At 36.6% G+C, this 24,034-nt stretch overlaps 3 protein-coding genes across 10 annotated transcripts in view; 2 read left to right on the top strand and 1 right to left on the bottom strand.

Moving 5' to 3' along the window:
• Positions 1 to 156: 156 nt before the first annotated feature.
• On the bottom strand, positions 157 to 12,874 carry LOC126872545 (uronyl 2-sulfotransferase-like). 4 transcript variants are annotated; one of them, XR_007692011.1, is made up of 7 exons: positions 3,001 to 4,041; positions 2,243 to 2,452; positions 1,558 to 1,718; positions 1,343 to 1,414; positions 1,107 to 1,267; positions 762 to 1,032; positions 157 to 633 (listed from the first exon to the last, which is right to left on the bottom strand). XR_007692011.1 is itself a non-coding variant. In XM_050632630.1 (7 exons), exons 2-7 carry the CDS (start codon positions 3,154 to 3,156, stop codon positions 884 to 886), a joined length of 909 nt encoding a protein of 302 aa, XP_050488587.1. In that variant the 5' UTR covers positions 3,157 to 3,557; positions 3,657 to 4,041; the 3' UTR covers positions 157 to 883. The 4 variants fall into 4 exon arrangements, 2 of the variants coding, with proteins under 2 accessions (XP_050488587.1, XP_050488586.1); XM_050632630.1 differs by having other exon boundaries at positions 157 to 1,032; positions 3,001 to 3,557; positions 3,657 to 4,041; XM_050632629.1 differs by having other exon boundaries at positions 157 to 1,032.
• LOC126872543 (protein kintoun) lies at positions 4,254 to 7,910 on the top strand. 3 transcript variants are annotated; one of them, XM_050632626.1, is made up of 5 exons: positions 4,254 to 4,802; positions 4,898 to 6,334; positions 6,406 to 6,610; positions 6,683 to 6,833; positions 6,913 to 7,910. In XM_050632626.1, exons 1-5 carry the CDS (start codon positions 4,278 to 4,280, stop codon positions 7,187 to 7,189), a joined length of 2,595 nt encoding a protein of 864 aa, XP_050488583.1. In that variant the 5' UTR covers positions 4,254 to 4,277; the 3' UTR covers positions 7,190 to 7,910. The 3 variants fall into 3 exon arrangements, with proteins under 3 accessions (XP_050488583.1, XP_050488582.1, XP_050488581.1); XM_050632625.1 differs by having other exon boundaries at positions 6,406 to 6,625; XM_050632624.1 differs by having other exon boundaries at positions 6,406 to 6,833.
• Positions 12,831 to 24,034, top strand: part of LOC126872541 (potassium voltage-gated channel subfamily H member 8) — a 29,092-nt gene continuing 17,888 nt past the window's right edge. For 2 of the 3 annotated variants that reach the window (XM_050632622.1, XM_050632620.1), the window contains exons 1-2: positions 12,832 to 13,060; positions 14,925 to 15,035. In XM_050632622.1, the coding sequence (XP_050488579.1) occupies positions 14,960 to 15,035 (76 nt within the window). In that variant the 5' untranslated portion in view covers positions 12,832 to 13,060; positions 14,925 to 14,959. Of the gene's footprint in view, positions 13,061 to 14,924; positions 15,036 to 24,034 lie in introns of all 3 variants that reach the window. The other variant, XM_050632621.1, reaches the window with a different exon arrangement.

The raw sequence follows: 24,034 nt of genomic DNA, 5'->3' as shown, positions 1-24,034 counted from the left end.
ATAACTATCTAATCCAGCTATAATATAGGTATTTTATCGGATTTTGCGTCGTACGAACTGAATATCAACGAAATATCCTCTTTATATCATGCCTAAAGGGGAAAAAAGGCTTAGATTCTTATACTTTTAATTATATGCTAATAAATGTAATTAATATCAAGTTTAAACAAATTATTATAGATTATTGTATATTACAATAACAAAAATTACGTATTTGGAACTTCACATGACACAATTTTTGTACGTGCTGTGATTATTCCCAATCGATGATCACTGCTCAATAAAAGTTTCGATTGTTGTCTACCCTATGAGTATTATCAGAGAGAAAATTTCTACCAATGCATCGAAAGGCAACGAGGATACTTTAACGTAGTTTACACGTTGAAAACAGCTATTATAGAAACATAAGTGTAACGCTGACATGGAAAACGTATAAATTATTGCTACCGTTACAATAAATTTATAATAAAAATGTAAAAATTAATAAATTATAAACTATGAAGATTGAAAAGTAGTTTCTTCTGTATATCCTATATTTTCTAGGAATTCTCACTAAGCAAGAGGAGTCGATTCTAAGCAAATGAGATGCATATCGTTCCTGTGCAGTATTCTAATTTTACAGGAACTAAAATCCTGAAAAAAATCAAATATTTTGTTGCGCTCTGCACAATTTAGAACAGTACGATACATCTATACCATATTAAAATAACAATACATTATACCATAGTAAAAATACAAAAGGGAAAAATCCGTGATCATACCTTTCTTCCTAAAAAAATTTTTAATCAAATTTATTTCTCTATAAAATCATTATTATTGGAATATTTAATATCTTTGGTATATTTTGAAACTAAACACTTATCATCGTGTAAATTTCATGGCTTTAATCAATGTCGATCAATGTTTCGTTCAAAAGTCGATATTTTAACCATTGATAAAATTCTATCTCATCCTCAAGAAGCTTAAATAAAATATCTCTTTCTCGTGCTCTTAGCGTAAGTGTTGGATCAGAAAAGTGTCTTTTTCTCGGCTCTAAATGAAACGAATCGAAACTAGATTGAATCTGAAATCTTACCGCCTAATTATACTTAATTATAATTACTTACGAATCTTTCTATAACTACGTTTAGCACCTCGAAAGAAATATGGAAATTTGTACTCCAGTACATCTATGGATTGTTCCATGTAATTTAATATACCGACAACAGGGTACCATTCAACGATATTTGCCTTTGCTCGTTCTAACGCCCATTTGTTATTTATCTTTCTACAATTGATACGCAATGCAGGGAAATAAAAAAGTTACCATGTGCTACAAAAATGTAATATATTAAATACTCACGCGCATCGAGGATCTTGACCGCAGAACGTAGGTATGGCTCTATGAAGCATGTCACTTCGCCTTTCACGATATCTGAAAAGTAACAAATGCATCTTTAAGTATAATTAATAGTTGTGCACCACGTTCATTCATATTTACATTTATAATATGCCAGTAACGATTAGCAAAATACAAATAAAACGAAAAATTCTACCGAAAAGAAATTTGATTTTTACCTCCGCAAATTATGCGCACACATAGGATTTCTCACTAGGGAAATAAACGTCGGAGACTCTCTTCCGAATTTGGAGAAGTTCAGAAATCTAACATCTCCGTCGAAACTCAAAGGAATCGCTTCCTGTCTAATGATATTAGTAATTTCTTCTACTAACAGTTCCTACAAAATAGTTAACCAAAGTTATTTATAAACTGAGAAACGCTGAACAACCGGCTTCTCCTGTATCGTCTAAAACTGCAAACTAAAAATGCCACGATGATTATTTACCATACTGAAAATACATCGAATCTTTTAACATTTATCAACTTTCCTATCGTATTTCGCGCAGTCGCGCCACCTCTATCTGGCTTTAGCTAGACTTGCTCCAAATAGGTATTTCCGACACGGCTACTTTAATTGGAAAGATGAAAGTGGCACAACTTCGATTGCAACACTGAAAACCGACTCTGACATGAGCGTAAAGTGCAACAACCACTACATGGTACTATGATTAAATTTTCCCAAGATTTATGCGGCCAATGAATCAGCAGCTGATTCATATTTCTTACGTTATTGTTCGGCATTCGATCTATGCAGTTGCCATTTGAAATAGTACTACCATTATTTCGTGTTATTGGACGAGCATTAATATCGAGAACGGTAATTCAAAAACTATCTTATGAACGTCGTGTACGAGATTATACCTCTTGCAGAGTTGATAGAAGCCCATGATCACCAGGTGGTAATCGTATATGTTTAAACGCATTGTAACCCTGCAGACGTTGTAGGATCAAGACTAACAATTCAGCTCCAGCATCGGGTACACGCGTCAGCATTAAAACATGCTGGTTCATTTTAGGCAAACTTCCACGAGCACCCAATTCAGCAAGAGAAGGTGTAACGTATCGATACGTCTGCACAGTAAATCATATTAATAATCGTTGTATCATAGCGGCTGCAACAAGCTAATAGTTTAAATTAATAAATAAACTGGCAGATTGCGATGAATTTATACATGCAAATTCAAGTTTACATGAAGACGGCTAAAAGAGTAGAAGCTAGACAATGATTTGTTTTACTTAATTTTTATGCATTTTTCCATCTTTTCCCGCGAACGTATAAGAATCTCTAGTCCATTAATAAAATCAACAAAATGTGTAAAGTATTATACGTAATCAGGAAACTCTCCAATTCTCTATCATACGCAATAAACTCGTTTGTAAATCGTAAAAGGGAAAGATCGCTTTCCAATAATTACATCGTTCACAGACGCACTTTCACTGCACTACAATCTAAACGCGACCAGTATCCTATTGGAAAAAAAAACAATTCTCAAACAGTACCATATCAAATTGTATGAAAAGTCGAAAATATTTCATAGAAAATGAAAGATTTCACCGTATACATACTTTGAAATATCTAGTTTACCTTCGTCTGAATCGTTTAATTGGATACAATTTACCTGACCTTTATGGACTTCCTGTTCTCCAGCGTAAGGCTTTTCTATGCTACTTCCTGTATCGTTTACAGTTTCCACTATCGATTTCGAATTTAAAACAATGAAGAAAACTGTCAAGCAAACAGCAACACTAGTTAGCAAGCCACGATTTCGCCGCATCTCAAAACGAGACTCGACTGATTGTGATCCTTCAAGATGACGGCTATCTTTCTTCTTCAGATACTATTTTGTTAATAATCCTGATCACGAACATCGAAAGTCTGAGTCACGAATTATCAGCGTTTGTTTCTACCAAGTAACTAAAGAGAATGTCAGTGGGTCAGAGACTTCGTACTGCTTGATCCCCACATCTTCACCTAAACTCCCACCAATAGTGGATCTCACGAAAAGCGAAACTTAGCTTTTCCAGATGCATTTATCGCGTTCACTGCATGCATAAACCGCTGTTTCCAACTAAACATCTGAGAGATTTAACCTACTCGAGATATCAACAGAATAGACTAGAGTACATGTGTTTATGCATTTTGATATCCTTATGGGCATAACGAAGGAACTGCGAGCTAAATAAAAATTCGTTTCATCCGCTAAGTATTATAGAAAGTACTTTACATTGGCTATATTATACATTTTTGGTTCTTATATGCATTAAACTTTTGTACCTTTCAATTCTCGGGAAGTGCGAAATAACAAATCATTTCCATACGACATTTAGAATATAGGTCTATTCCTGTTCAACTAGGTTGGATCCTTCGTTTCTGTTACAAATTTTGTAGTGCATCCATCGACATACATATTCATAAAGCGGGATAGCAAAAACGGTGAAAGGCAGCGCAACTCTTTCATGCTAAATGATGATTCTACTTCTTTGCTATTCGATGCTTCTATCGACCTTCGTAACGCCGTTAATGTTTGTTCGATACGCCGGCATTTGCTTAAGCAGCAAAAGAGGATGTTCGACTGAAAATTGGAAACGTTGAAATTAAACAGATTCATACGATATTCCAACGTGATACTGTCTCTCCCAGTGAAAAAAGGTAAAGTGTCTTGTCAGAGGTCAGAAAAAAGGTTTTGTTTTAACGGTAAATATAAAAAGGACAGAGATACATAGCGCTAAAGTAGAGAATACTAGAAAAAAGTGGCGCGAGCGCCATTAGACGTTTCGAAGTTCCGTGTTTGACCGCTATTCAACCGGCCGGCGTAGTGGCGCAACCGTCCACGTGGTACAGCGGTTCGCGATCATTCTACTGCGACTTTATTTGTAAACACTATTGGGCTGAAAGATGGACGCTTACGACATACATAGGAAAAATTGGGAGGATTTAGACGTGACCAAAGAAGAGCTGAAAAATTTGACCGAGTGCTTGAAAAAGGAGGAATTCCGCAAGATGTTGATCGAATACGTGGAAGAGGTGACTGATCCGAAAAATATGGAGGTCTATCAAAAAGAAATTACGTTGTTAGAGAAGAAACGGGGCGTCGACGTTACATTCGTCGCCCCACAGCCTAGTTACGTCATAAAAACCAGCATAAACGGAGACAAAAAATGTTTTCTAAATATTTGCACGAGCGAACTTACAGATCCGCCGAGCAGTCAACCTTCCTTCGAACAAGGTCATCATGGACAACAATGGTCTATTCCTTACTTGTTAACACCACCTCGTGATGACCTTGACAAAAAAAATGTACGTTGCAAAGTCTTCGATGTGATATTTCATCCTGATACCATTTTCCTATCGACGAAACACGCAGAACTTCGCAAAATCGTTAACAGCACAGCTATAGACGGTGTCGAAAATAATTTTAATGTAAGTACCACTATTTTCTTCATCATTTTTCAGATCATTATACAAAGTTACTTATCTGTTCGTCCTTATCATTTGATTTTTACTGAACGTGTTAGGTCAAATTGGATAGGAAAAATATAAAGTTTCCACAAATAAGATACAAAGGGATATGTCATCCAACTGTGATCAGAAAACCATCCAAGAGTCAGCCTGAAGAGGAATTGGACATAGAACCAGAAATCTATCAGAAGCTAATGGCCAGTTACGACAAGAGCAGACAACCAAGACCCAAGCGTATGGAGAAAGTGCCAAAGCGGTCACCTTCTACCAAATATTATAACAAGAAAGCAAATAAAAGTACAGACACAGATAACAAATTTACGACACCAAAATTTTCTATAAAACACCAATCCGACGTAGAGCTAGAAGATTTTAGCACGAACAGAAATGCAAAAATGAATGCTACGGTACCTAAGAGATTAATCATCACTATAGATCTACCCCTACTAAAAACTGCCACCGATGCTTCTCTAGATGTACAAGAACGTTATCTCAGCATAAAGAGCATAAAACCTGCAAAATATTTATTGGAGCTTCCTCTACCTTATCGTGTGGATGCAGACAGGGGTAATGCTAAGTTTGATGCAAAACACAAGAAGCTTGTTGTTACGCTACCAGTTATACAACCAGTGGTATCGGTATCTAATACCAAAGAGGACAGTGGAGTAAATAGTGATCCTTGTAACTTTGGTAATACTGTGCCGCTACTACTAGAAGATTCCATGGAAGATTCTTCTAGTCAGAGTCATGAGAGTAACTGTACACCAAAATTAGTTGAAGAATGTGAAACAGTGCTTGCAACTACAAAAACGGAATATGAGAGCAAAAATGTAGAAGATTCTCCTAGTCAGAGTCATGAGAGTAACTGTACACCAAAATTAGTTGAAGAATGTGAAACAGTGCTTGCAACTACAAAAACGGAATATGAGAGCGAAAATGTAGAAGATTCTCCTAGTCAGAGTCATGAGAGTAACTGTACACCAAAATTAGTTGAAGAATGTGAAACAGTGCTTGCAACTACAAAAACGGAATATGAGAGCGAAAATGTAGAAGATTCTAGTGATACGACATTACGGACTAGCAAAAAAAATATAAGCACATTTTTAGATCCTAGCATTAAGTATTCACTGCCAACATTTATTTGTAATTTATGTAAGAATCAATTAACGATTACTGTGAATCTAAAAAATGTCAATCCAGATTCTATTCGCTATAGAATTTTACAAAATAATTTAGGGATACACGCTTTACTAACATCTGTAGGTACAGGATTTTTTCCACAGCACTATTCGTTATGTTTAAAAATAACCGAGAATTCTGTAAATCCTGATTCGGTCACGGTCGAACCGTGGGATAACAATGTTGTATTTACTATTATGTTAAAAGATATGGAAAATGTAGAACAGTACTACGTTGGTATAGACGAAGAGTTCATGGAACAGAAACATTTTTCTAACGTTGCGTGTTTCGAGAATCAACTAGAAAAATTAACGGTAAGTATTTTAAATATCTATAAAAATTGAAGCGAAAGATTATCTTGTACTCATCGACTCGTGCTTTATAGACTAAAGACGATGACGAGGCGAATCAAGGAATCGAGGTACAAACAGAGGATGGTGGCTTCGTTATAAATATTAGCCCAAACCATTTAGATACGGACGATGAAGCTGAACGACATAGTACAACATCGATGGAAGAACGACCAAATCTTTGTCATACTGTAACAAAGACTAGATCTGTTTCAGAGAGCAGCGGAGATGAGTTGATAAGTAATAATATAACAGGTACATTCCCAAAAAGTATATTAAGATCGCAACGCAATCATAATCTTTCGCGTTCAGTATCCGAATCGAGTGCCGATGAAATTGGAACGGCTGCATCGTCTATAGATTGTCATTACGATTCGATACCGGATCTAAATTCTGAATTAGATTGTTCCAGCTTAAAAAAGACAGTACGATTCAACGACGTAGTATCGCGACAACTATTCAGGTACTATCACAATGGCGATTGTATCGATACTTTCTTTTTTAATAATCATATATATCGATCAACTTGTTTAATTTTTTAGATCGAATTCCAGCATTCTTGGCCAACGTAAAAAGAACCAACGTAAATTACGAAATAAAAGGCGTGCCTATGAACGGAAAATGAGCGAAAGCGAAATTTCCGAAACGGAGGACCGTGATAAGTACAAAGGAAATCAAAAAAATACAGAAGTCTCTGAGACTGTAACGAGTATCAAAGAAGAAATGAATGAAATTCGTTCGAACAACTCGGATGACACTGCCAAGGACGAGGTTAAAGCACAATTCAAGAACGACTTGATATTCGACCTTGATATGTAGATTTTGTTAGTTCACCAACGGAGGCGTTTTATAATGTGTATGTGATAATCTTTTTAAAGCGAATTTGAAAACTTTGAAAGCTTTTAAAGCGAATTAAGATGGTTTATTGACCGTCTTCGAGGAATTAGATAAAAATATGGAATCTACTTAGAATTATGTGATAATTTGGTAAAATTGTATATTCGTACTAATGTAGAAGGTTCTCAAAGAAACAATCCTAGATAGAATTTTTTCGTTCGATAGTTCAAAAACATCGACCTTACTCTATATAATATTTTATCTTCTATATTTATAAAATATAATGTGAAAATAAGAATCTTTTGAATGTTTCTCGCGCGATCTATTTTGAATTTTAACTATTTCGTATAGAAGAAGTAGAAGGATCATGTTTTTTAAAATTTTTTGGGAGGAAATCTATTTTATAAAATGGAATGGAACGTAACGAGTACACCTTTGCAACAATCACGATATAATCTACGTCACGATTACAACATGTAACTCCATTGTCGGAGTAAATAATGCACTTGCTTTCTTAGTGAAGCGTTTGCCATATCAGCATGCACGTAACACAATACTAGCATATTCTACTCAACAGAGAAATGGGAATAAAACTTCACGATACGATCGACTTTAATTCATCGTTTCTATGAAATTTGATTCCAAAATTCTCAGACCGTACTATCATTATGAGAAACGTTTACAATATATTTTAAACAAATAACTAGTTGATTTTATTCACCCTATTTATATACCAAGTTATTTCCAACAGTGAATTTTCAAATTTTAATGAAACATCCGATGATTTTCTGTGTTTGAGAATCCTTGCCTCGTTGCTAGGCATTGTTTGTCGCGGCAGAACCGTTTCTATTCGAAACAGTACAAGTTCGCTTATCGTCGACAAGCAGTGGCCGTAAGGTGCGAAACAACGTTACATCGTAGTAGTAAAATGCGACAGAAAAGTGGGACAGCCAACACGGTGGAGGAAGTTGGCCCGCGGTAGGAGCTGCGGATGTGAGGTTGCTCGCAGTTGAAGCCCATCGATCCCGCTACCTGCGAGGGTGTAAGGTCGTTACACTCGCGTCTACCTATGTGCGAGCTACATCGCATAGTTCCTCGTATTATTCCTATTGATGCCCCGCCACGGGAGCGAGACAGCGACGACCCTCACGAATGCAACGTTCTAATTTCGCGGCACAGCCCCCTCTGCGACCACTACCACAGAACCATCGTGGTTCGCGACGACGGAGACGGGGTCGCGGCCTAATTCGCAAACACTCTAAGAGACGACCTAGAAGGACAAGGGCCTCTCGTCAAACACTACGAAGGTACTACCCTCTCTTGGGAATGAGAGCTAAAGAGTAGAACACATATCGCAAATCTGTCGACATCTCCAAGATTTTTTTATCTTCTCTCCGTTTCATCTTAGCATCGATAGCATACCTTATGATATAATTAAAAGGATTCGGTTACGAAAATATTGTAGGTACGATCTGCAACGAATGAAATAAAAATTAACCATTATCGCGGAGGATCGTTCTGTTTCGCGTTTCCTCGGTCAGCTCGATTTCAAATTGATTTAAGTTTGATAAAACTCACGCGATCAAATCGTGTAATAAATTTCGTGATTGAACCTGCTGACGAGATAAAGGTGGTAGGCCTGACTAGCACCAGGTCGATAAGTCGTCCACCTCTAGAGAGAGTCAGAGGTTGGCGTAGGTACACGAGGGTACACGTACCCCATGTACCGTAGTTACTGTAGACACGACATCGGCAATGCGGCAGCCGTTACGTCGTTATACCGTCCGGCCATCGCACCTGGCACCACTGGAAAACACAGACCAGGCCGACCGGTATCTAAAAGAGAATTACAGATGTTAAACGTCAGCGAGTTATTTGCCACAGCGGAGATTTTAGCAACCTCGTTCACCGGTAGAGATATTCGCACACCAGGATCACGTGGAACCAAAGAACTTATTGATAGATATTTATAACATAATCCCCCAGCGTGGGTGGTAGAATCACAATCGAATTCAATATAATAGTACCGGAGCTATCGGCTTCAAAGACTTATTAAAAATTTCTAATGTCTCAGACGTTTAAGCAATAGGAAATTTCTGTCTGCAACGATCGCGTTGTTTGTACAAAGATGTAATAACTCCTTTGAGCTTTCAAGAGGTCGGCTAACCTCGGAATAACTTCCCTGCGACCCAAAAGCGCATCCAGAAAGCTGCCATACATTCCGTGCTTAAACTAAAATAAACGTTTTGAGCATGTACTTTTATTATAGCGTATACATTTATATAATATACATTTATTCTGAGCACAATTCTTCGCGCAAGTCTTTTCTCGCTGCGAGAAAACTACGGTGCAGGAATATGTCAGTTTCTCGTTCAAAGGTAAAAGAAAAGTAAGGGTTGAATAGAACGGGAGGTAAGACGACGGAAAATGGACTCGTTAATTTTACCATCGTTCATGGTGAAATTGTTCGTACGACTTTTTGTTGTTTCGAACATTCCTTGGGGAAGCAAGGAAGATCCTTCAGTAAACCGGGAGGGAAAAGAATGGTAAGCATCCTTAGAACCTCCTTGCCTCTTTTTTATCTCAATCCGTCTCCTTTTCTCCATCCCTCCCTACGGAGTCAGGTATTCGAAGTAGTGGAGTATCGATTATATGGACCCTGCTTCGTGACCACGCGCCGTCTATACGCCGTGCTGCCCGGATAACCCACTGACACTGACAATTTTCGTGCTACACAGGCATTTTTCTATAGATTATTTTTTCTTCAGCCTATCAATATCGCGTTTTTTGCTACACATTATTCGGCGTTACGTTCCCATCTTATATAAGCAGAAAACATTCATTCGCTTGTATCATGAGTTGATATTTCTTTCGACATGGTGAACAATTGTAAATTCGTGTTTGAAATTCCACGTTCGTATCCGTTGTAGCGTGTACGATAGAAAAATAAATATATTTTCCACTTCGTGAAAGATTTTAGTCTCGCGCACCTTATAGAGACCTTCTGGCTAAGGGAACCCTACTTGGATTATTATAGAAAATGTATCGAACACCATTGTGGCAGACGAAGTGGGGTTCTATAAAGTAGGTGAAATCCACTTAAGAAGAAAGCTGAGAAAAAAATTCGAGAAGAGATCGAAATAGATTTTCGCGAAAGTATCGAAGGAATTGACGTATTGAAATTTTTTCTATGAAATGGGGGATTACCAACTGATTGCAAGCTGATATGTTACCTCCAAGCGCTACTCTCGCAAGTGCATTGACGTCGCTGCTGAATTCGTGCCTGAAAATAGGCCGACATGTCGGATTTGCCTTTTACGTACATCACGTTTGAAGAAACTCTTTTTCTTTCGAGCAAAGAATATTTAACTTGCAAAGATGACAAACGAACAGGAAAATTTTATTACGGACGCTTGACAAAATGTATACGTACAAATAACGGAAATTAATATAAAAATGAAAATGATACGAGGACGATACTCTAATAAGACACCATTGATTCTTCATTGGTCTGAATCTCCTGACTCCTGCCGCGTCTGCTATGTCACATACCGGTTCTACTGTCCATGTTTCGCTAAACCCATAGACTATAGAATTAAACAGTCGAAGGGGATTTTCTTTTTACAACGATCTATATCAGAGACGCCTACAGATTGCATGCTCTGTTCACGATGGACTAACACGCAAATACAGTCATCGACCCTCTTCGGTGCGGCCATATTATACAATACTACGAAACTGACCTAAGTTAACGTTTCATTCAATATATACTCATACGTACAATCACCACAAATACATATATCGTGTTGAGGGAAAAGTCGATGAAACGGTGCATGAAATCACAACGATGGTAATTTTCTGAGTTCCCGATCTATGATCGCGTTTCATTTATTACGGTACTTTCTACTCGCATATATTCCGTGGAAACAGGTTGATTGGAAAAGAAATAACTTTGATCTAAATAAACACGGATATATAATATAGTGGCGGCATAAATAGGTACAATAATAAGTACAAGTTCTTCTGATAATTTAACTGAAATTATTTATTTTCGTTTATACGTTTCAGCCTGAAAATTATGTGTTCTTTAAGTGTCCGCTATAATTGCGAATAGATAGTTCTGTTCCTATTTATGCATTTAGAATTGTACATCGTGTTGCGATTAGCCGATAAACGACAAGATCTTCGTACCAAAACTATCGAAGTAAATTTAAATTTCTCTGTCGACGGAAAATCGTTGGAAAATTCACGATACCGTGATAAGAAGCAAATTCATATATAGTCTATCTAACATGGGCTTTAAAGGAACAATGAATACCTTTATAGGAGCAATATGCATATGTGACTATAGAATATCCTACTCACTAGAGGCGGGTATCATACATGCTACGATATTACCATTTTCATAACGTTTAGGATATTATGTATATGATATTTAATGCTATCAGCGCGTTGATTTGTTGCGTCTTCTTAGAACGAAAGCTAACAAAATAAAAATCTTGCTTCCTTGCAAATCCTAAACGAAGACACGAGACATTCTAAGTTATTTAAGATAATTCTAAGCAAAGCACGTTCACATAACGAGAAGAAAAATTCGCTGAAATAAACGGGACGTTTTCAAAGTCGTTGGGAATCTTTCGAGCATCTTTTTCTTTTCAATAATTCGTTTTTTCTATAAAACAGTATTAGGTTAATTCCTACAATAATCTTTTACAAAAGTTTACTTCTGTTCAAGAAACTAATACTACGCGATGACACTATCTTTTTATCCTGTCTGCTCTACAAAACATAATAATAACAGTTTAATTAGTTTCTTCGCATATGAAGAGGTCAAATGTTTTTACACATTGCGTTTCGCGTCGAAGTTAGGTATAAAATATTAGATTTCCGCAATTTCATTTCGTAAGTTACATTCAAGAATTAATCTAATTTTACCTCGACGAGATCCTTTAATCTTTTAACGTATCACGAGGAAAAATTCCAGGCCGTGTTTCTATCGTTTAACCGTTACGATCTTCGAGTTTCTACGTCTCACTTTCGTTTCTACCAAAGAAAGGACTTCTAAGAAAATCCTTAACATAATATTGAAACGAGAGATCGCGCAATGACGATTCTACCGATAGGAAAGTACGATCCTAAAATGGCTCAAAGAACGCGCGAGGCTTCTTAATTTCTTATTCAATACATCGTAGCCGATAAATCATACCACTAAGTAAGATGTATTTGAGGTTTCGAACGTGATCAAAAAGCTCGTATTTACATCAACGATCGTTCGATTGTTTTCTCGAACAGGACACCAGCCATCAATCATGCTGCCTGAGATAATCATCAAAGACTGTGCAACCAACATGTTTGATCCTCGGTTGAAATCTTGACCCTGTTTTATGGCTCGCGGTACACACGCGTTTGGAAACGATCAACGCGCGTGCGTGTGCAGGTTACACAGTTTCGCATTAGTGTACTTATCAGAGTACACGTACGAACCTGCTTGCATGTACAGAGTGGAATAAGTGTATGGGTGTATACCTTCAACGGTTTACCACATGTTGCGCTTAGGTGCGCGGAGCGCAAGTCAGCCAGGAGCCCGGGCCATCAGGATAGAGAGAATTTCTCCCCTCGGCTCGGTCAGTTATGCGAGTACCAGCAAACGTTCCGCGTGTTTCCCGATTTCTTCTGTAATGTCGCGATAAAGCCTCGAATCAGTCGTAACGGGACGAATACGTGATTCTCCTGGAACGTGTTCAGTGCACATTAGTGGGACACCTAAAGCAGAGGATACAAAAATAGGTGTAGTGTTTACGATACAATGCCTAATATGTTCTGCCACTGAGGTAGAACTTTTTTCTCGATAAGGTCTGTATCTGTCACTGATTCTACTTGCTAATTTCAATACTCGACTATTTGCATGCAAATTGAACAACAAGATGCAATCCTTTCCGCATACATAAACGTCATTTTAAACGAATCACTGCTTACCCTAGATTCCTTTATCATAATTCTATAAGACCGTGTTTTGTGTCTAAAGACTAAAATGAGCTTCGTAAAACTGTACCTAGTAGCTTGAAAATGTTGAAACGATGGCAGTGTTGTTCGATCTATTAGGTAGCAATCGGTAGATACGTGTCGTAACCGATGTAAACGGTGATCCTTGAACAAAGAATTCTTAGAAAGTAGATATTTTTTAGAATGTCTCGAATCAATTCTTTTAAAACATTACGCTCAATTTTTTTGTAATGAAGTGAGTGACTGAACAGAGTCGTTTGGCAAATGAGTCTATTTTGCACAAGAGGATAAACACGTAATGAATATATCCTATACCGCATCCTCTTCTCACACCTGTTACATTGCCCGAATCGCTATACGGATATATAGATTTGCTTTATAAATCAATCACACCTGTTTTGCGAATAAATGAAATGCTAGTGTTCCATCTTTTTTTTTAATTTTCTCGCAAAAAGAAGCAAATAAATTAAATCGCACGTTAATCTTTAGACGGGTTATTTTATACAAAGCCGTAGGTTAATTGCACTTGCTGGCAAGCAAGTCAAAATGAATGTTTCCACGCTGAATAATGACAAAAAGCGCAGAAACGAGCATTAATGCTTAATTGGTTTGCTATGTGTTTTTAATATAATTCACATATATATATCGTGTTTCATTTTAATTCTTCATTCGCGAATCATATTATTGTTTATTTACAAATAAATAACTCACCATTAAAAATTGACATCCCCTCTCCTTTTGATTTATCCTCGTTGAATGGAATGAACATTATTTCCAGCGTTCTCAGAAATAATCGAAGAGTTATATCGAACCTGTAACCAAATTTTAACTCAGTATGTAGAATATGTTTCGATGGTAGCCGCGTTTAAGATACAATGTTATGATACGGTGACATGGTATCGCGATAATGTAAATACGAGATTCCCCGTAAACTACATTACTATAATTATAAATTAACGACCCGTATCCATGGATAATTCGAATGAAAGAAAAGTACAACTTCAGTTGGATTAATTCCAGAAATCACAAATACCATTGAAGAACGTGAGTAACAATAGAACTGTCCAATAATGAAAAGCTATGAATATCACCGACTTCCACGCTTTTCAACGAGATCCCTGTTGCTGCAAATGCATTTCTGCGTCTACTCATAAAATTACACGAACGAGGAACGTGTGTGGAATTTCCTGTCAAAAAATATACGACTATTTCACGGCTTTCAAAAACATAATTTGCGCGTATATATCTGAAACGAAAGAAAAGATTAAAGTCACGCTGAAAAGAACCACAGAGAATCGCAAAGATCGACGTGTAAAAATAGAATAAGAAAAAGATCGAAGTACATATTCTGTACAAGCTGTGTGGCCGCTTTCGGAACGTGTTAAATTAAAACTCTTGTCTAAAAATAACTTCATTCTAGTTTGCTTAAACCGCAATCATCTATCACTGCAACTACCGCACTACACGCAATCCTTTATTTTCATTGGACCACTGACCTACCTATCGAAGACTCAGACCTTTTTTCCTCATGCATATATTCCTAAGCTTTAGGCACGCTTATGCATAAAGCACAAACGATCTCAAGCTTTATATCCGAATATGCGCATTTGCATTTTACGTATGTATAAGTGTGTGCATACGTGTCGAGCGCATAATTGGTGCAAGAATATCGCATGACTTGGACTGAAACAAAATTCTCTTCGCTATTTTACAGATTCGAGCGCCTGACAGCGCGGCGGGGCGGCCCCAATGCCGGTCAGGAAGGGCCTCCTCGCCCCACAAAATACTTTCTTAGATACTATCGCCACTCGTTTCGATGGAACCCGTAAGTATATTCAACAAAATCATCTGATCAAATCAGCTTATTCAATTATTTAGAAAATAGACGAATTGAAAAGCTTCAGTTACTCGTACACGAGTTATGCAAGTTGTCAGTGTTAATAGACGTGTTTGCTTCTTGATACACGTAACGAGTTTAATTGAAAAGTAAATTTCAGAAATCACAAGTTACGCGATTATGCCATTTCATAAAAAAGATTATGAAATTTCAGAGAGATGTAACTTAACGCCGTTTACTTATTCATCCGTATCTCGCACGCAATCGAACTAATATCATTAGCTGAATTTTATAAGTCACGAATCACGGGCATTAATTAACTGTATATAATTCTGTAAACAAAACAAAAGATAAAAATCTGATTATAAAGTTTCATACGAAACATATCTTAGATCCACGTTTATGATATCACGTAGTCCAAATACCGACGCATGGTAGTGTATATAGAAAATATCTATATTAAAAGTATGAAGATATGTCTCGGACAAGATGGATTGACCCGAGCATAGCTGCAGGAAAATATTATATAATAGAATTCCAACCACGTAACAGAAGCACATACACATAAGCTTTTTAGGGGTGCAGAGGAACGAACGTAACATCGTACCATTCGATTAGGCTCAATCCTAACGCTCCAAGGCGACCCTCGTTTACGCGTCGTTGGATTAAAACGAAACGATTTGTCAATATAAAAAGTCTTGAGCGGGTCTGATGGTTTGCGAAAAGGAACGCAACGCGTGATCGATTACCTGTGTACTGTCATTCGATCAGACATGTATATATATACACATATCTATCTTTCATCGAGACGTTTCGTTTGAAGAAAGAATTTGAAATTTAAAACAATCTCGAACTATATCTGGTTATATAAAATTTCATAGGTTACAACGTGTTTGCCTTTGTCTTATCGCTTCCGCTTTCCGACACGGTGTTTAATAAGTTCAGACTATCGGCACGTGTCGCTATTTACCAAACGCTCGATCAAGCTGCAAATTAATACAGAAGAGTCTCTCGGCACATACTTGCCGCGCCTATTGACGTTGTCGTCGTTAATTCGTATATCGATATTATGCCTAGCAATGTTAATGACGCGCGAAACCGAATTGTCTCTGGTGTATTGGAGCCCTTGTAAACTTTCATCGTGATAACCGTCACGTGAGAGTGCGCACAGTTTGACAGCAATTCGCAAAATAGTAGAAAGAAGGAATCGAACGAGATCATCTTTCGTAACATTGGCTATTCCGTAGCTTCCCCTGAGACACCAACTTGATTATCTTCGACCTCTCCCTTTGTCGTACAAAGATAAAGTTCTTGGGTATAAGAGAAAAGTAATCTAAACTGAACGTGTCGTCAGTGCCTTGACGCGATCCCTTCTCTTTAACTTCCGACTTTCGATAAAACAAACGAATGCTTACGAGTCGCTTGCGACAGAGTGGTAGACCAATAAGGATTAAAAGCTACGCGTTTACGGTTGCTGTTATTGAAAAATGGACGATTAGCGTGGCGAAAAGAGCCGCGTACGCTGAATTTGGCGCACGATCGCATATTTGAACAATAGCATCCTGCAATCTTCTGGAACGAGTTTCGCATTTAAGATCAATCGCTTAGGCTCCCTAGAGGCATTTCTTGGGAAAAGATTCGTGCAATGGATACGAAATTAGAAGCCCGCCGATATACTGATAGAAACTTCGGGCCTACGAGCCAAGGAAAACTAATTACGAGAAAGGAGCTACGAATCGTCGTCATCATCTTCGTAAGAGAATTACAGGAAAGTTACGTCCTAGGAAAGTAATGGAATCGCATCTTTTCCCTCTTTCGAGATGCTGACGAAATTGCATTTCTATCTATCTAACTAATCCTCGGCGGTGCAGTTTGATTTAATTGAGGGGTTTAAATCGGCGACATTTACTTTCGACCAGATAGTGTACATATTACATACACGTATTTGCATAAGCCGTTATTTCCAAGTCTTAAAACGTGCCCCACTCTTCCATACATCGCAACACTTGCGTAATATTGTACTAGCATCTGCGTAAGAATTAATTTTACGGTAACACACAGTCCCTAGGTCTAAGACGATTAAAACTACTTAACGTATTAAAACAGGAAACTCCATTTTCATTCTGGCACTTGTGAACCATAAGTTGGAGCCGTGGATGTTCATACACTCGTGGAAAATTTTAAAGTGTAGATACATATAATATAGGTATAAAAATTAGATCCGTATAATATGCATATGATATACAGAAAAAATGAGTAATATTTAAAACAGCTGCGAGTACGAAACGTTCAGCGTAACAACAAAGTTTCTTACGTTATTTTAACCCGTTCGTTTCAGTGTGTTTAATACAGCTTTTTCGAATAAAATGATCCTACAAACTCACATTCAGAAAAAGGGGATATACCTCGTTTTGCGCTTAACACGACACACAGTGGTGAGAATTTGTATAAAACTCCACGGTAAGAGGAATAAAAGCAGGTAGTGTAAGTAAGTAGTTTTTCAATTTGTACAATATTACCAGGATATTTCCCATTCCATGTTTTCCGTAATGAAAATCCATCTTCGAGATAAATTCGATCTGCTCGATCACGCGCCAAACTATGTTTGCGTTAGTTCAAATAACTTAGAGTACCGATCAAGCATCGGGCACTTGCTTGTTTACCACACTTGCGAGGCGATCGTGTCGTTATAGTGCGATGCTTCGTCGCTTCAAGAGGATACGACGACCCTAGAATTATGCTATTACGCTCGATCTTGGTGTTCCATCAAATACTACAGTTTCTCTACAAACTCGATTTCTCGCCAGAAAACGCAAACAGTCTGTGTTCGCTTCTTCGTGAAATAATTAGTAGAAATAATAGCATCGTTAAGACCGAAACACTTAACGACGTAATAGTATCTGTCATTCGACTTGGTCCGAAAAAATATCGTGGTATTACGTAAATGAAGTCCGACTTTAAAGATTTAGGACAGTTATTATATCAACTTGGAAAAATTATAAATTAACAATCTTTTAAATTATAATGGCATGCCCATTTAACTTGATACTTGGTGCAACGAAGAAAGCAGTTAATTAAAATATTATTTTTTACTTTAATTTTAACTTAAATTTACTAGAAAATTCATGTAATTCAAGGATCATAATTAACGTGAAATAGGTATCGAAGTTTTATTAAAAATAAAAAATAAAATATTTTTAAAGGAGAGCGCGCATGCCGAACATTTAAAAGAATAAATTTTTCACGGATATTACAGATTGATCCGAAGGATTTCAATCAGGTGAGAGATCGGTGAAAAAGAAAATGCGTTTGGATGGAAGTTCGTGACATTCCCATTGTGAACACGTTGATTTCGACGGGAGAAAAGGGAAATAATTGCTCGTTAACGACATTCGAAGTACCTATCCGAGGATATTTTTGGCACTCTCTTTCTTTCTCCGAGCGTGTTTGGCGCATCGCCAACTGGGGTAAAGGATGGTTGACGACTGTTCAAACACTCGTTTGTCTTTGCTGACCAAGACTCATGGAGGACCGATCGGAATATTCGTTTTAGCAAAGATTTTTTCACGTCTATCTGCATCTTTTTTTTATCGATTCAAAAGAACTACTTCAGCGAAAAAATTTCACCTTATACAAGAGGTAACGGAAAATATCGCGTTATCGAGTACGTTCATTTGTCGTTACGTATAAACGTATGTATATGTTGTATCAATTCAAAAACCAGCAAATCTATCCAGTTTAACGACCGTGTATATTCGTATACGCACCAATAGCCAACCGTAGAAGCCTTTGAAAAGGTTTTCGGTAAAAAATTGAACTTTGATCTTTTGTATATGCAAATGCTCCGATACGAAGTATATAGTTATTTCATTTTATTTTTTATTCAAACTTAAAATAATTTTCAACAGCGACGATGTATAGGGAAACTTTCATGCAAGTTCAAGTATAGCGAACTCCGTGACAACACGGTGTTCCAACATTCAGTTCGCAAAGATGTACAACCCTCTTGGCCGTGGAATATGAATATCCCCTAGTTTTATTACAGAGTCCGTCGACCCCAGACAGGGCATAGAATATTAATCTAACATCGACGCCGTGAAAATCGACGTTGTTCCCTCCCTTACGTACATACTTGCTTACAATCTGATTCTGATAAATTCAACTAGACGTTCGAACGAAAAAAATATTCGACTTCTTATCTGTTTCTTTCGTTTTCCATTTCCTTTTGTTCATTTTTGTAAATTATATCAAATCAAATTTTATAACACTTCGACAGTAGTTTTGTTGTAATTCTAATCAGAAAGAAACCCTTCTTATCTCTGCCTCGAGAATATTCTTTTGCAATATTTCTACAAATACGTTCGTAAATTATATATATATATATATATCAATAATTATTCTAATAAATATATAATCCGTAATTCTAGAAAGTATTTCTCGAACCTCAGATGACAAATAATCTATATAAAATTTTTGTTCGACGATACAATATGTTACAGTATATCTGAAGGATCTGAAGGATTTTGTCCTGAAAATCCCTGCATACAATACACAAGTAACATTGTTGCGCAATTTTGCTAAATTTCCTTGATCCGAGATATATGATATTTCCCTCTTACAAGAAGTATGACGGAAATTAATTTCACTTTCTTCGATGTAGAAAAAGCGCTCTTGTATTTTCGCTTGAAATGAAAGGATGTTTTACATTTTGGAAGAAACGCTTCATACAAGTTACAGAAAAAAGCTGCTTTGTTTTGCGGAAGAAAATAGCCCATCAAAAACGACCGAGTAACAGTAAGTGCTGAGTGGCGAATAAGTGGGAAATAAGGGAGGTCAAAAGAGAGCTCCTCTTTGTACGGATGGCCTATTTATTATCCTAGTGATTATCATCAATCATTTGCTTAATATCATTCCTCGGCAGAAAAAATTGATGATCATCTTGTACCGAAGGAGGAAAACAATTTTATAGGAGACGGCTGGAAACTTGCAAACAGCAATTTTTCCAGTGACGTGTGATTCATCTATTACCTCTGCGTCGCTTTTGCTTCTCCCTCGCAGACCCTCAAGCAAATTTCCAATGCATTCATTATGAAAATTTTTATTAGTTTCGATGCTCCAACTATTCAACTATGGAATTATAATGAAAAATACTTGTTACTTAATCTTCGCAACTCGTACAAAGTGAGTCCCATCAACGATAATTAATCAGGAAAAAAGAGTTCAATTAATAACTGTTCTTGCATCGTAAGGGTATCAAAACCGTGCAATATTCCTACAAAAAGGAAGAAATGGAAAATGTATGGAAAAAAATACATATATGTATCTCTTTTTTTTAACGATTTGGTTCGTAACACGCAGCTTAAGGGTTAGTATTTACGAAAATTACCTTTCTCTTCTTCTGTATCGCTACACAACGTTGAAACCCGTTTCTCTGAAGTAGTAACGATCGAGTAAACGCCAGACAGAAAGTAGAAACACGTGACACTGCTTATTTAGCAACGATCTCTAATTACGACAGAAGCATGAAAAACGAATGTAAAAGTTAACAAGAAGAGCGTACAAAAGTACGAAGGAATTAAAAACGTAACTTCATTCAATATTTCTGACAGTTTCGAAATTCTATGTGAACGCTACTTCTCGACCGGTATACGAATATTTCAAACCACTATACATACCTGTCACGACATTTATACGCGCGTATAACAGCGACACAACTTGCATACACTTTCATCGAATTCGAAACTGCATATCACAGTATGACCTCAAAACATTCCACTAATAGTCAGGTTCTTCACAGATAAATGCGTCAAATGACAAGCGTTTCCAAGAGACTTTTGTATCTATTATACATATATATATGGTGTTTGTAATAAAAATACTACTACTGCTACTAATGAAGTAACATTCTTATAGTTAAGAGGCTTAAGAATTCTTAAAAAAAAAAAAAAGAAAAGTAAATATAATTGTGAGTTAAAAAAATGTTAAACACCTAACACGTTATGTAAGTAACAAGTTATGTACATTTTGGTAAAATTTTATTTTGTAATTTCTTGCTGCTTCTTTTTACGCGTAATAATATTATTTATTAATTTATTAATTATCGAAATTTCTATCGAAATTCAAACAATTGAAAACCTCGTGGCAAATACATTTCCGGGGCTAATGTTTTTGTTACGATACGAGCCTCTCAAAAGCTCTCAATTGCTATCGATTTGGCAGCTTGTACAGGGGCGCGTAATTCCTTTACATACTAAGAATTAATTGCAATGTAGCGTCGGGCTATGGTAAATTTCACAAGCTTCGCAAGTGGATAAGCATGTAACTTGTCTAGCAACTGTGTTCAAAGTTAGGATTGATACGGAATATTGGGTAAATGAGAATTCGTACGGATACGTAAGTCTAAAGGCGAATCAACTTCTGAAGACAAAACTAGCTAGAATCTCGTGCAAATATATATAGTGTGAATGTATCCTAACATAAATTACAAGCGACGTGTGAGTAAATATTGTAGTCCATCTTTAACTTGTAGGTTACGCTAACTGCGTGATATTCTTGCCGCGAGGGAAATTTAGGAACTTTCATGAAAGAAGCCTACGGATCCATGCTAAACGTACATTTAAATGCTCGGCATATTTTCAAATGAAATAGTCGAATTGTTATGAAATTTTCGTTTATTTTGTAAAGCTTTCAGACCTAACAATGACATGTCCTTTTCGTTTTTCGATATTCCTTTCTATCAATAAGGTGACATTAAGAAACAAAAAAAAAAATTCAGTTATTGATCGGCGCGGCGATACCTAATGATTGTACAATATCAATGACACTTATCTTATCGTGACACTCAACATTGCGAGTAAAAGTAACGACGCAGGGCGTTTCCCAGAAAGACACATACATTTATCGATTTAAGTTATAGTCTTTGCTCAATGAAAGTATATCTAACCGCATAAGTGGTTCGAACAGGAATAAATCGTTTATGGTTTACGCCGTTTATGGTAATAAAACGATATTGCATAGAAAATGAGACAACTAAGAGGCAATTACAGAACATTGTTTCTCCGGATGTGCCACGGTTTATGAGCAACGAGGAAATCGTCAATTATCGTTTCATTTCTTCCATAAAACGCATTCATCGTTCAATAAATGAAAATCCTTTCAGGATAGTCTTAAATGAAAAGACGGTGGGCAAATTTTTTCAAAAGGTATATGGTTAAGCTACTCGATAGGAAAGCTTAATCGCTTCATATTCCGGCCCGAGAAAGGTATTCTAAAGCAAAGGGAGATCTAACTTGTGGGGTAAGAGAAAATATAGCAGACACCATCGAGTGAATAGAAATCACCCTTTATTTCAAATGGTGTTTCAAAGAAAATTTCACTGTTACTTTCCTTTCTCTGTTTTAACTACATAGCTTTGTTAATAAAGAATAATGTTTTTAAATGATATATAGTAACGAGCATACAGAAGTCTGGCAAAAGTACTTTGAACGCTCAAGATGGAAAACTTTTCTGAATATATTATGTATGTTATACAAAACTTTTTGAAATTTCATTAATACTGTAATTATATACGACTAGCGATATTATAAAATTTCTATATTACATTATAAAACTTAAAACCAATCTAAAAATGAAAGTTTCACTTTAATGAAAGTTAAGTTTAGCGATCCCACTAAATGTCGTTACTTTTAATACAAAGGGTAATTAACTGTATAAGTAATTTCGCCATTTCAAACTCTATCTAACCTAATTCGTAATTATTACTGGAAATAAATATTCGAAAGCCGTTCTACATTTATTCTCTTCGAAGCAGAGGAAATGTATTTTTAAATCTCATACTAGAGAAAAGAAACGAAAATAAAACCTTTTACGATATAGTTAGCTAAATGCTTATATGTTCACCGGTCTATACTCGAAGTAAGACGAAGTAAGTGAAATTTTATTAAATTATAAAGTGAAGATGATATTTGAAATCTCATCCAGTTGCTGTTTCCACGGGACATACTTATACAAAGGCAAGTATTGGAAAAGATACGTCTCGTAAGTGGGCCAGTTCTTTGCGTCTAAGGGCAATTGGTTTCTGGACTATATTGGACTTTTGTGTTTCCATATTCCGAGGGAAAGTTGCCTACCCCTGGAGAGACTTTTGCGAAATGAACCAATTTAAAGCACGGAACAAGAATCTAACCATTCCATTTGCTTCACAATTCCACGTATTCGAAATTTTGTAGAAATCTGATTAAGGGGAGCGGTACACTACGACCTTAGTGGAAATTGCTAAGTTATCATCGTCAGCGACCTCAATCATGGGTGATAAAGTTCCACTGGTAATGAGACTCTCGGCCTTCCTCGTTAAATCGCATCGAAGAACGAAGAGTATAAATATGAAATGTCGTTTCTAGTCGTGCAAATGTTTTCGACAAATTTCCAGTATAGATCATCTATAGAGAACAACAGATAAAAAGTTCCTTGTATTATTTATAAGATCCCTATGCTATATATATACATGATCCTGAAACAGAAGCCCCCACTATGAAAAAAACGAAACGTAACACGAAGATTTTTCTTAGATACAGAGAAGATGTGACTCATCTTACAATGGAGGTCGACCTTTGTCACAATCCTTTCAAGAATATTACGTCCGTAACAATACTTGCAATTTTACGTGATTACAAAATGTAACTGATCTCGTTCAAAAACAAATTAAAACTCTCCTTTCCTCTTCGAGAAGAAAAAATAATTTATGTTGAATCTTTAAATACAAAGTTGGATTAATTGATCGTGTTTCGATGATTCGAACTGCCGGCATCGATAATACACGGCGGGTTTATTCGATTAAAGTGAAAATAATGTTAGTTTTATGGATATAAAAGTGAAATAATTTACCACGACGTAATTATTTTATTTAATCCAATTCGATACTTATTACGTTGTACGATTGTATCCACCATCTTCGAAGTTTTTCCGTATCGGAGAAGGAAATCGATTGC

The sequence above is a fragment of the Bombus huntii genome, chromosome 13 (assembly GCF_024542735.1).
Source record: "Bombus huntii isolate Logan2020A chromosome 13, iyBomHunt1.1, whole genome shotgun sequence".
Taxonomy (NCBI): Eukaryota; Metazoa; Arthropoda; class Insecta; order Hymenoptera; family Apidae; genus Bombus; species Bombus huntii.
The sequence above is the reverse complement of the archived record's forward strand: the minus strand, read 5'-3'. Positions and strand labels throughout refer to the sequence as shown.

Excerpts from the sequence above, each read along its gene's own strand:
- LOC126872545 (XM_050632629.1), bottom strand. The coding sequence starts at position 3,156 with ATGCGGCGAAATCGTGGCTTGCTAACTAGTGTTGCTGTTTGCTTGACA. Across the intron at positions 2,453-3,000 it reads AGGAAGTCCATAAAGGTCAG|ACGTATCGATACGTTACACC; the intron begins GTAAATTGTATC and ends TTTACTGTGCAG. Across the intron at positions 1,415-1,557 it reads TGTGCGCATAATTTGCGGAG|ATATCGTGAAAGGCGAAGTG; the intron begins GTAAAAATCAAA and ends GTTACTTTTCAG.
- LOC126872543 (XM_050632624.1), top strand. The coding sequence starts at position 4,278 with ATGGACGCTTACGACATACATAGGAAAAATTGGGAGGATTTAGACGTG. Across the intron at positions 6,335-6,405 it reads ATCAACTAGAAAAATTAACG|ACTAAAGACGATGACGAGGC; the intron begins GTAAGTATTTTA and ends CGTGCTTTATAG. Across the intron at positions 6,834-6,912 it reads GTATCGCGACAACTATTCAG|ATCGAATTCCAGCATTCTTG; the intron begins GTACTATCACAA and ends TTAATTTTTTAG.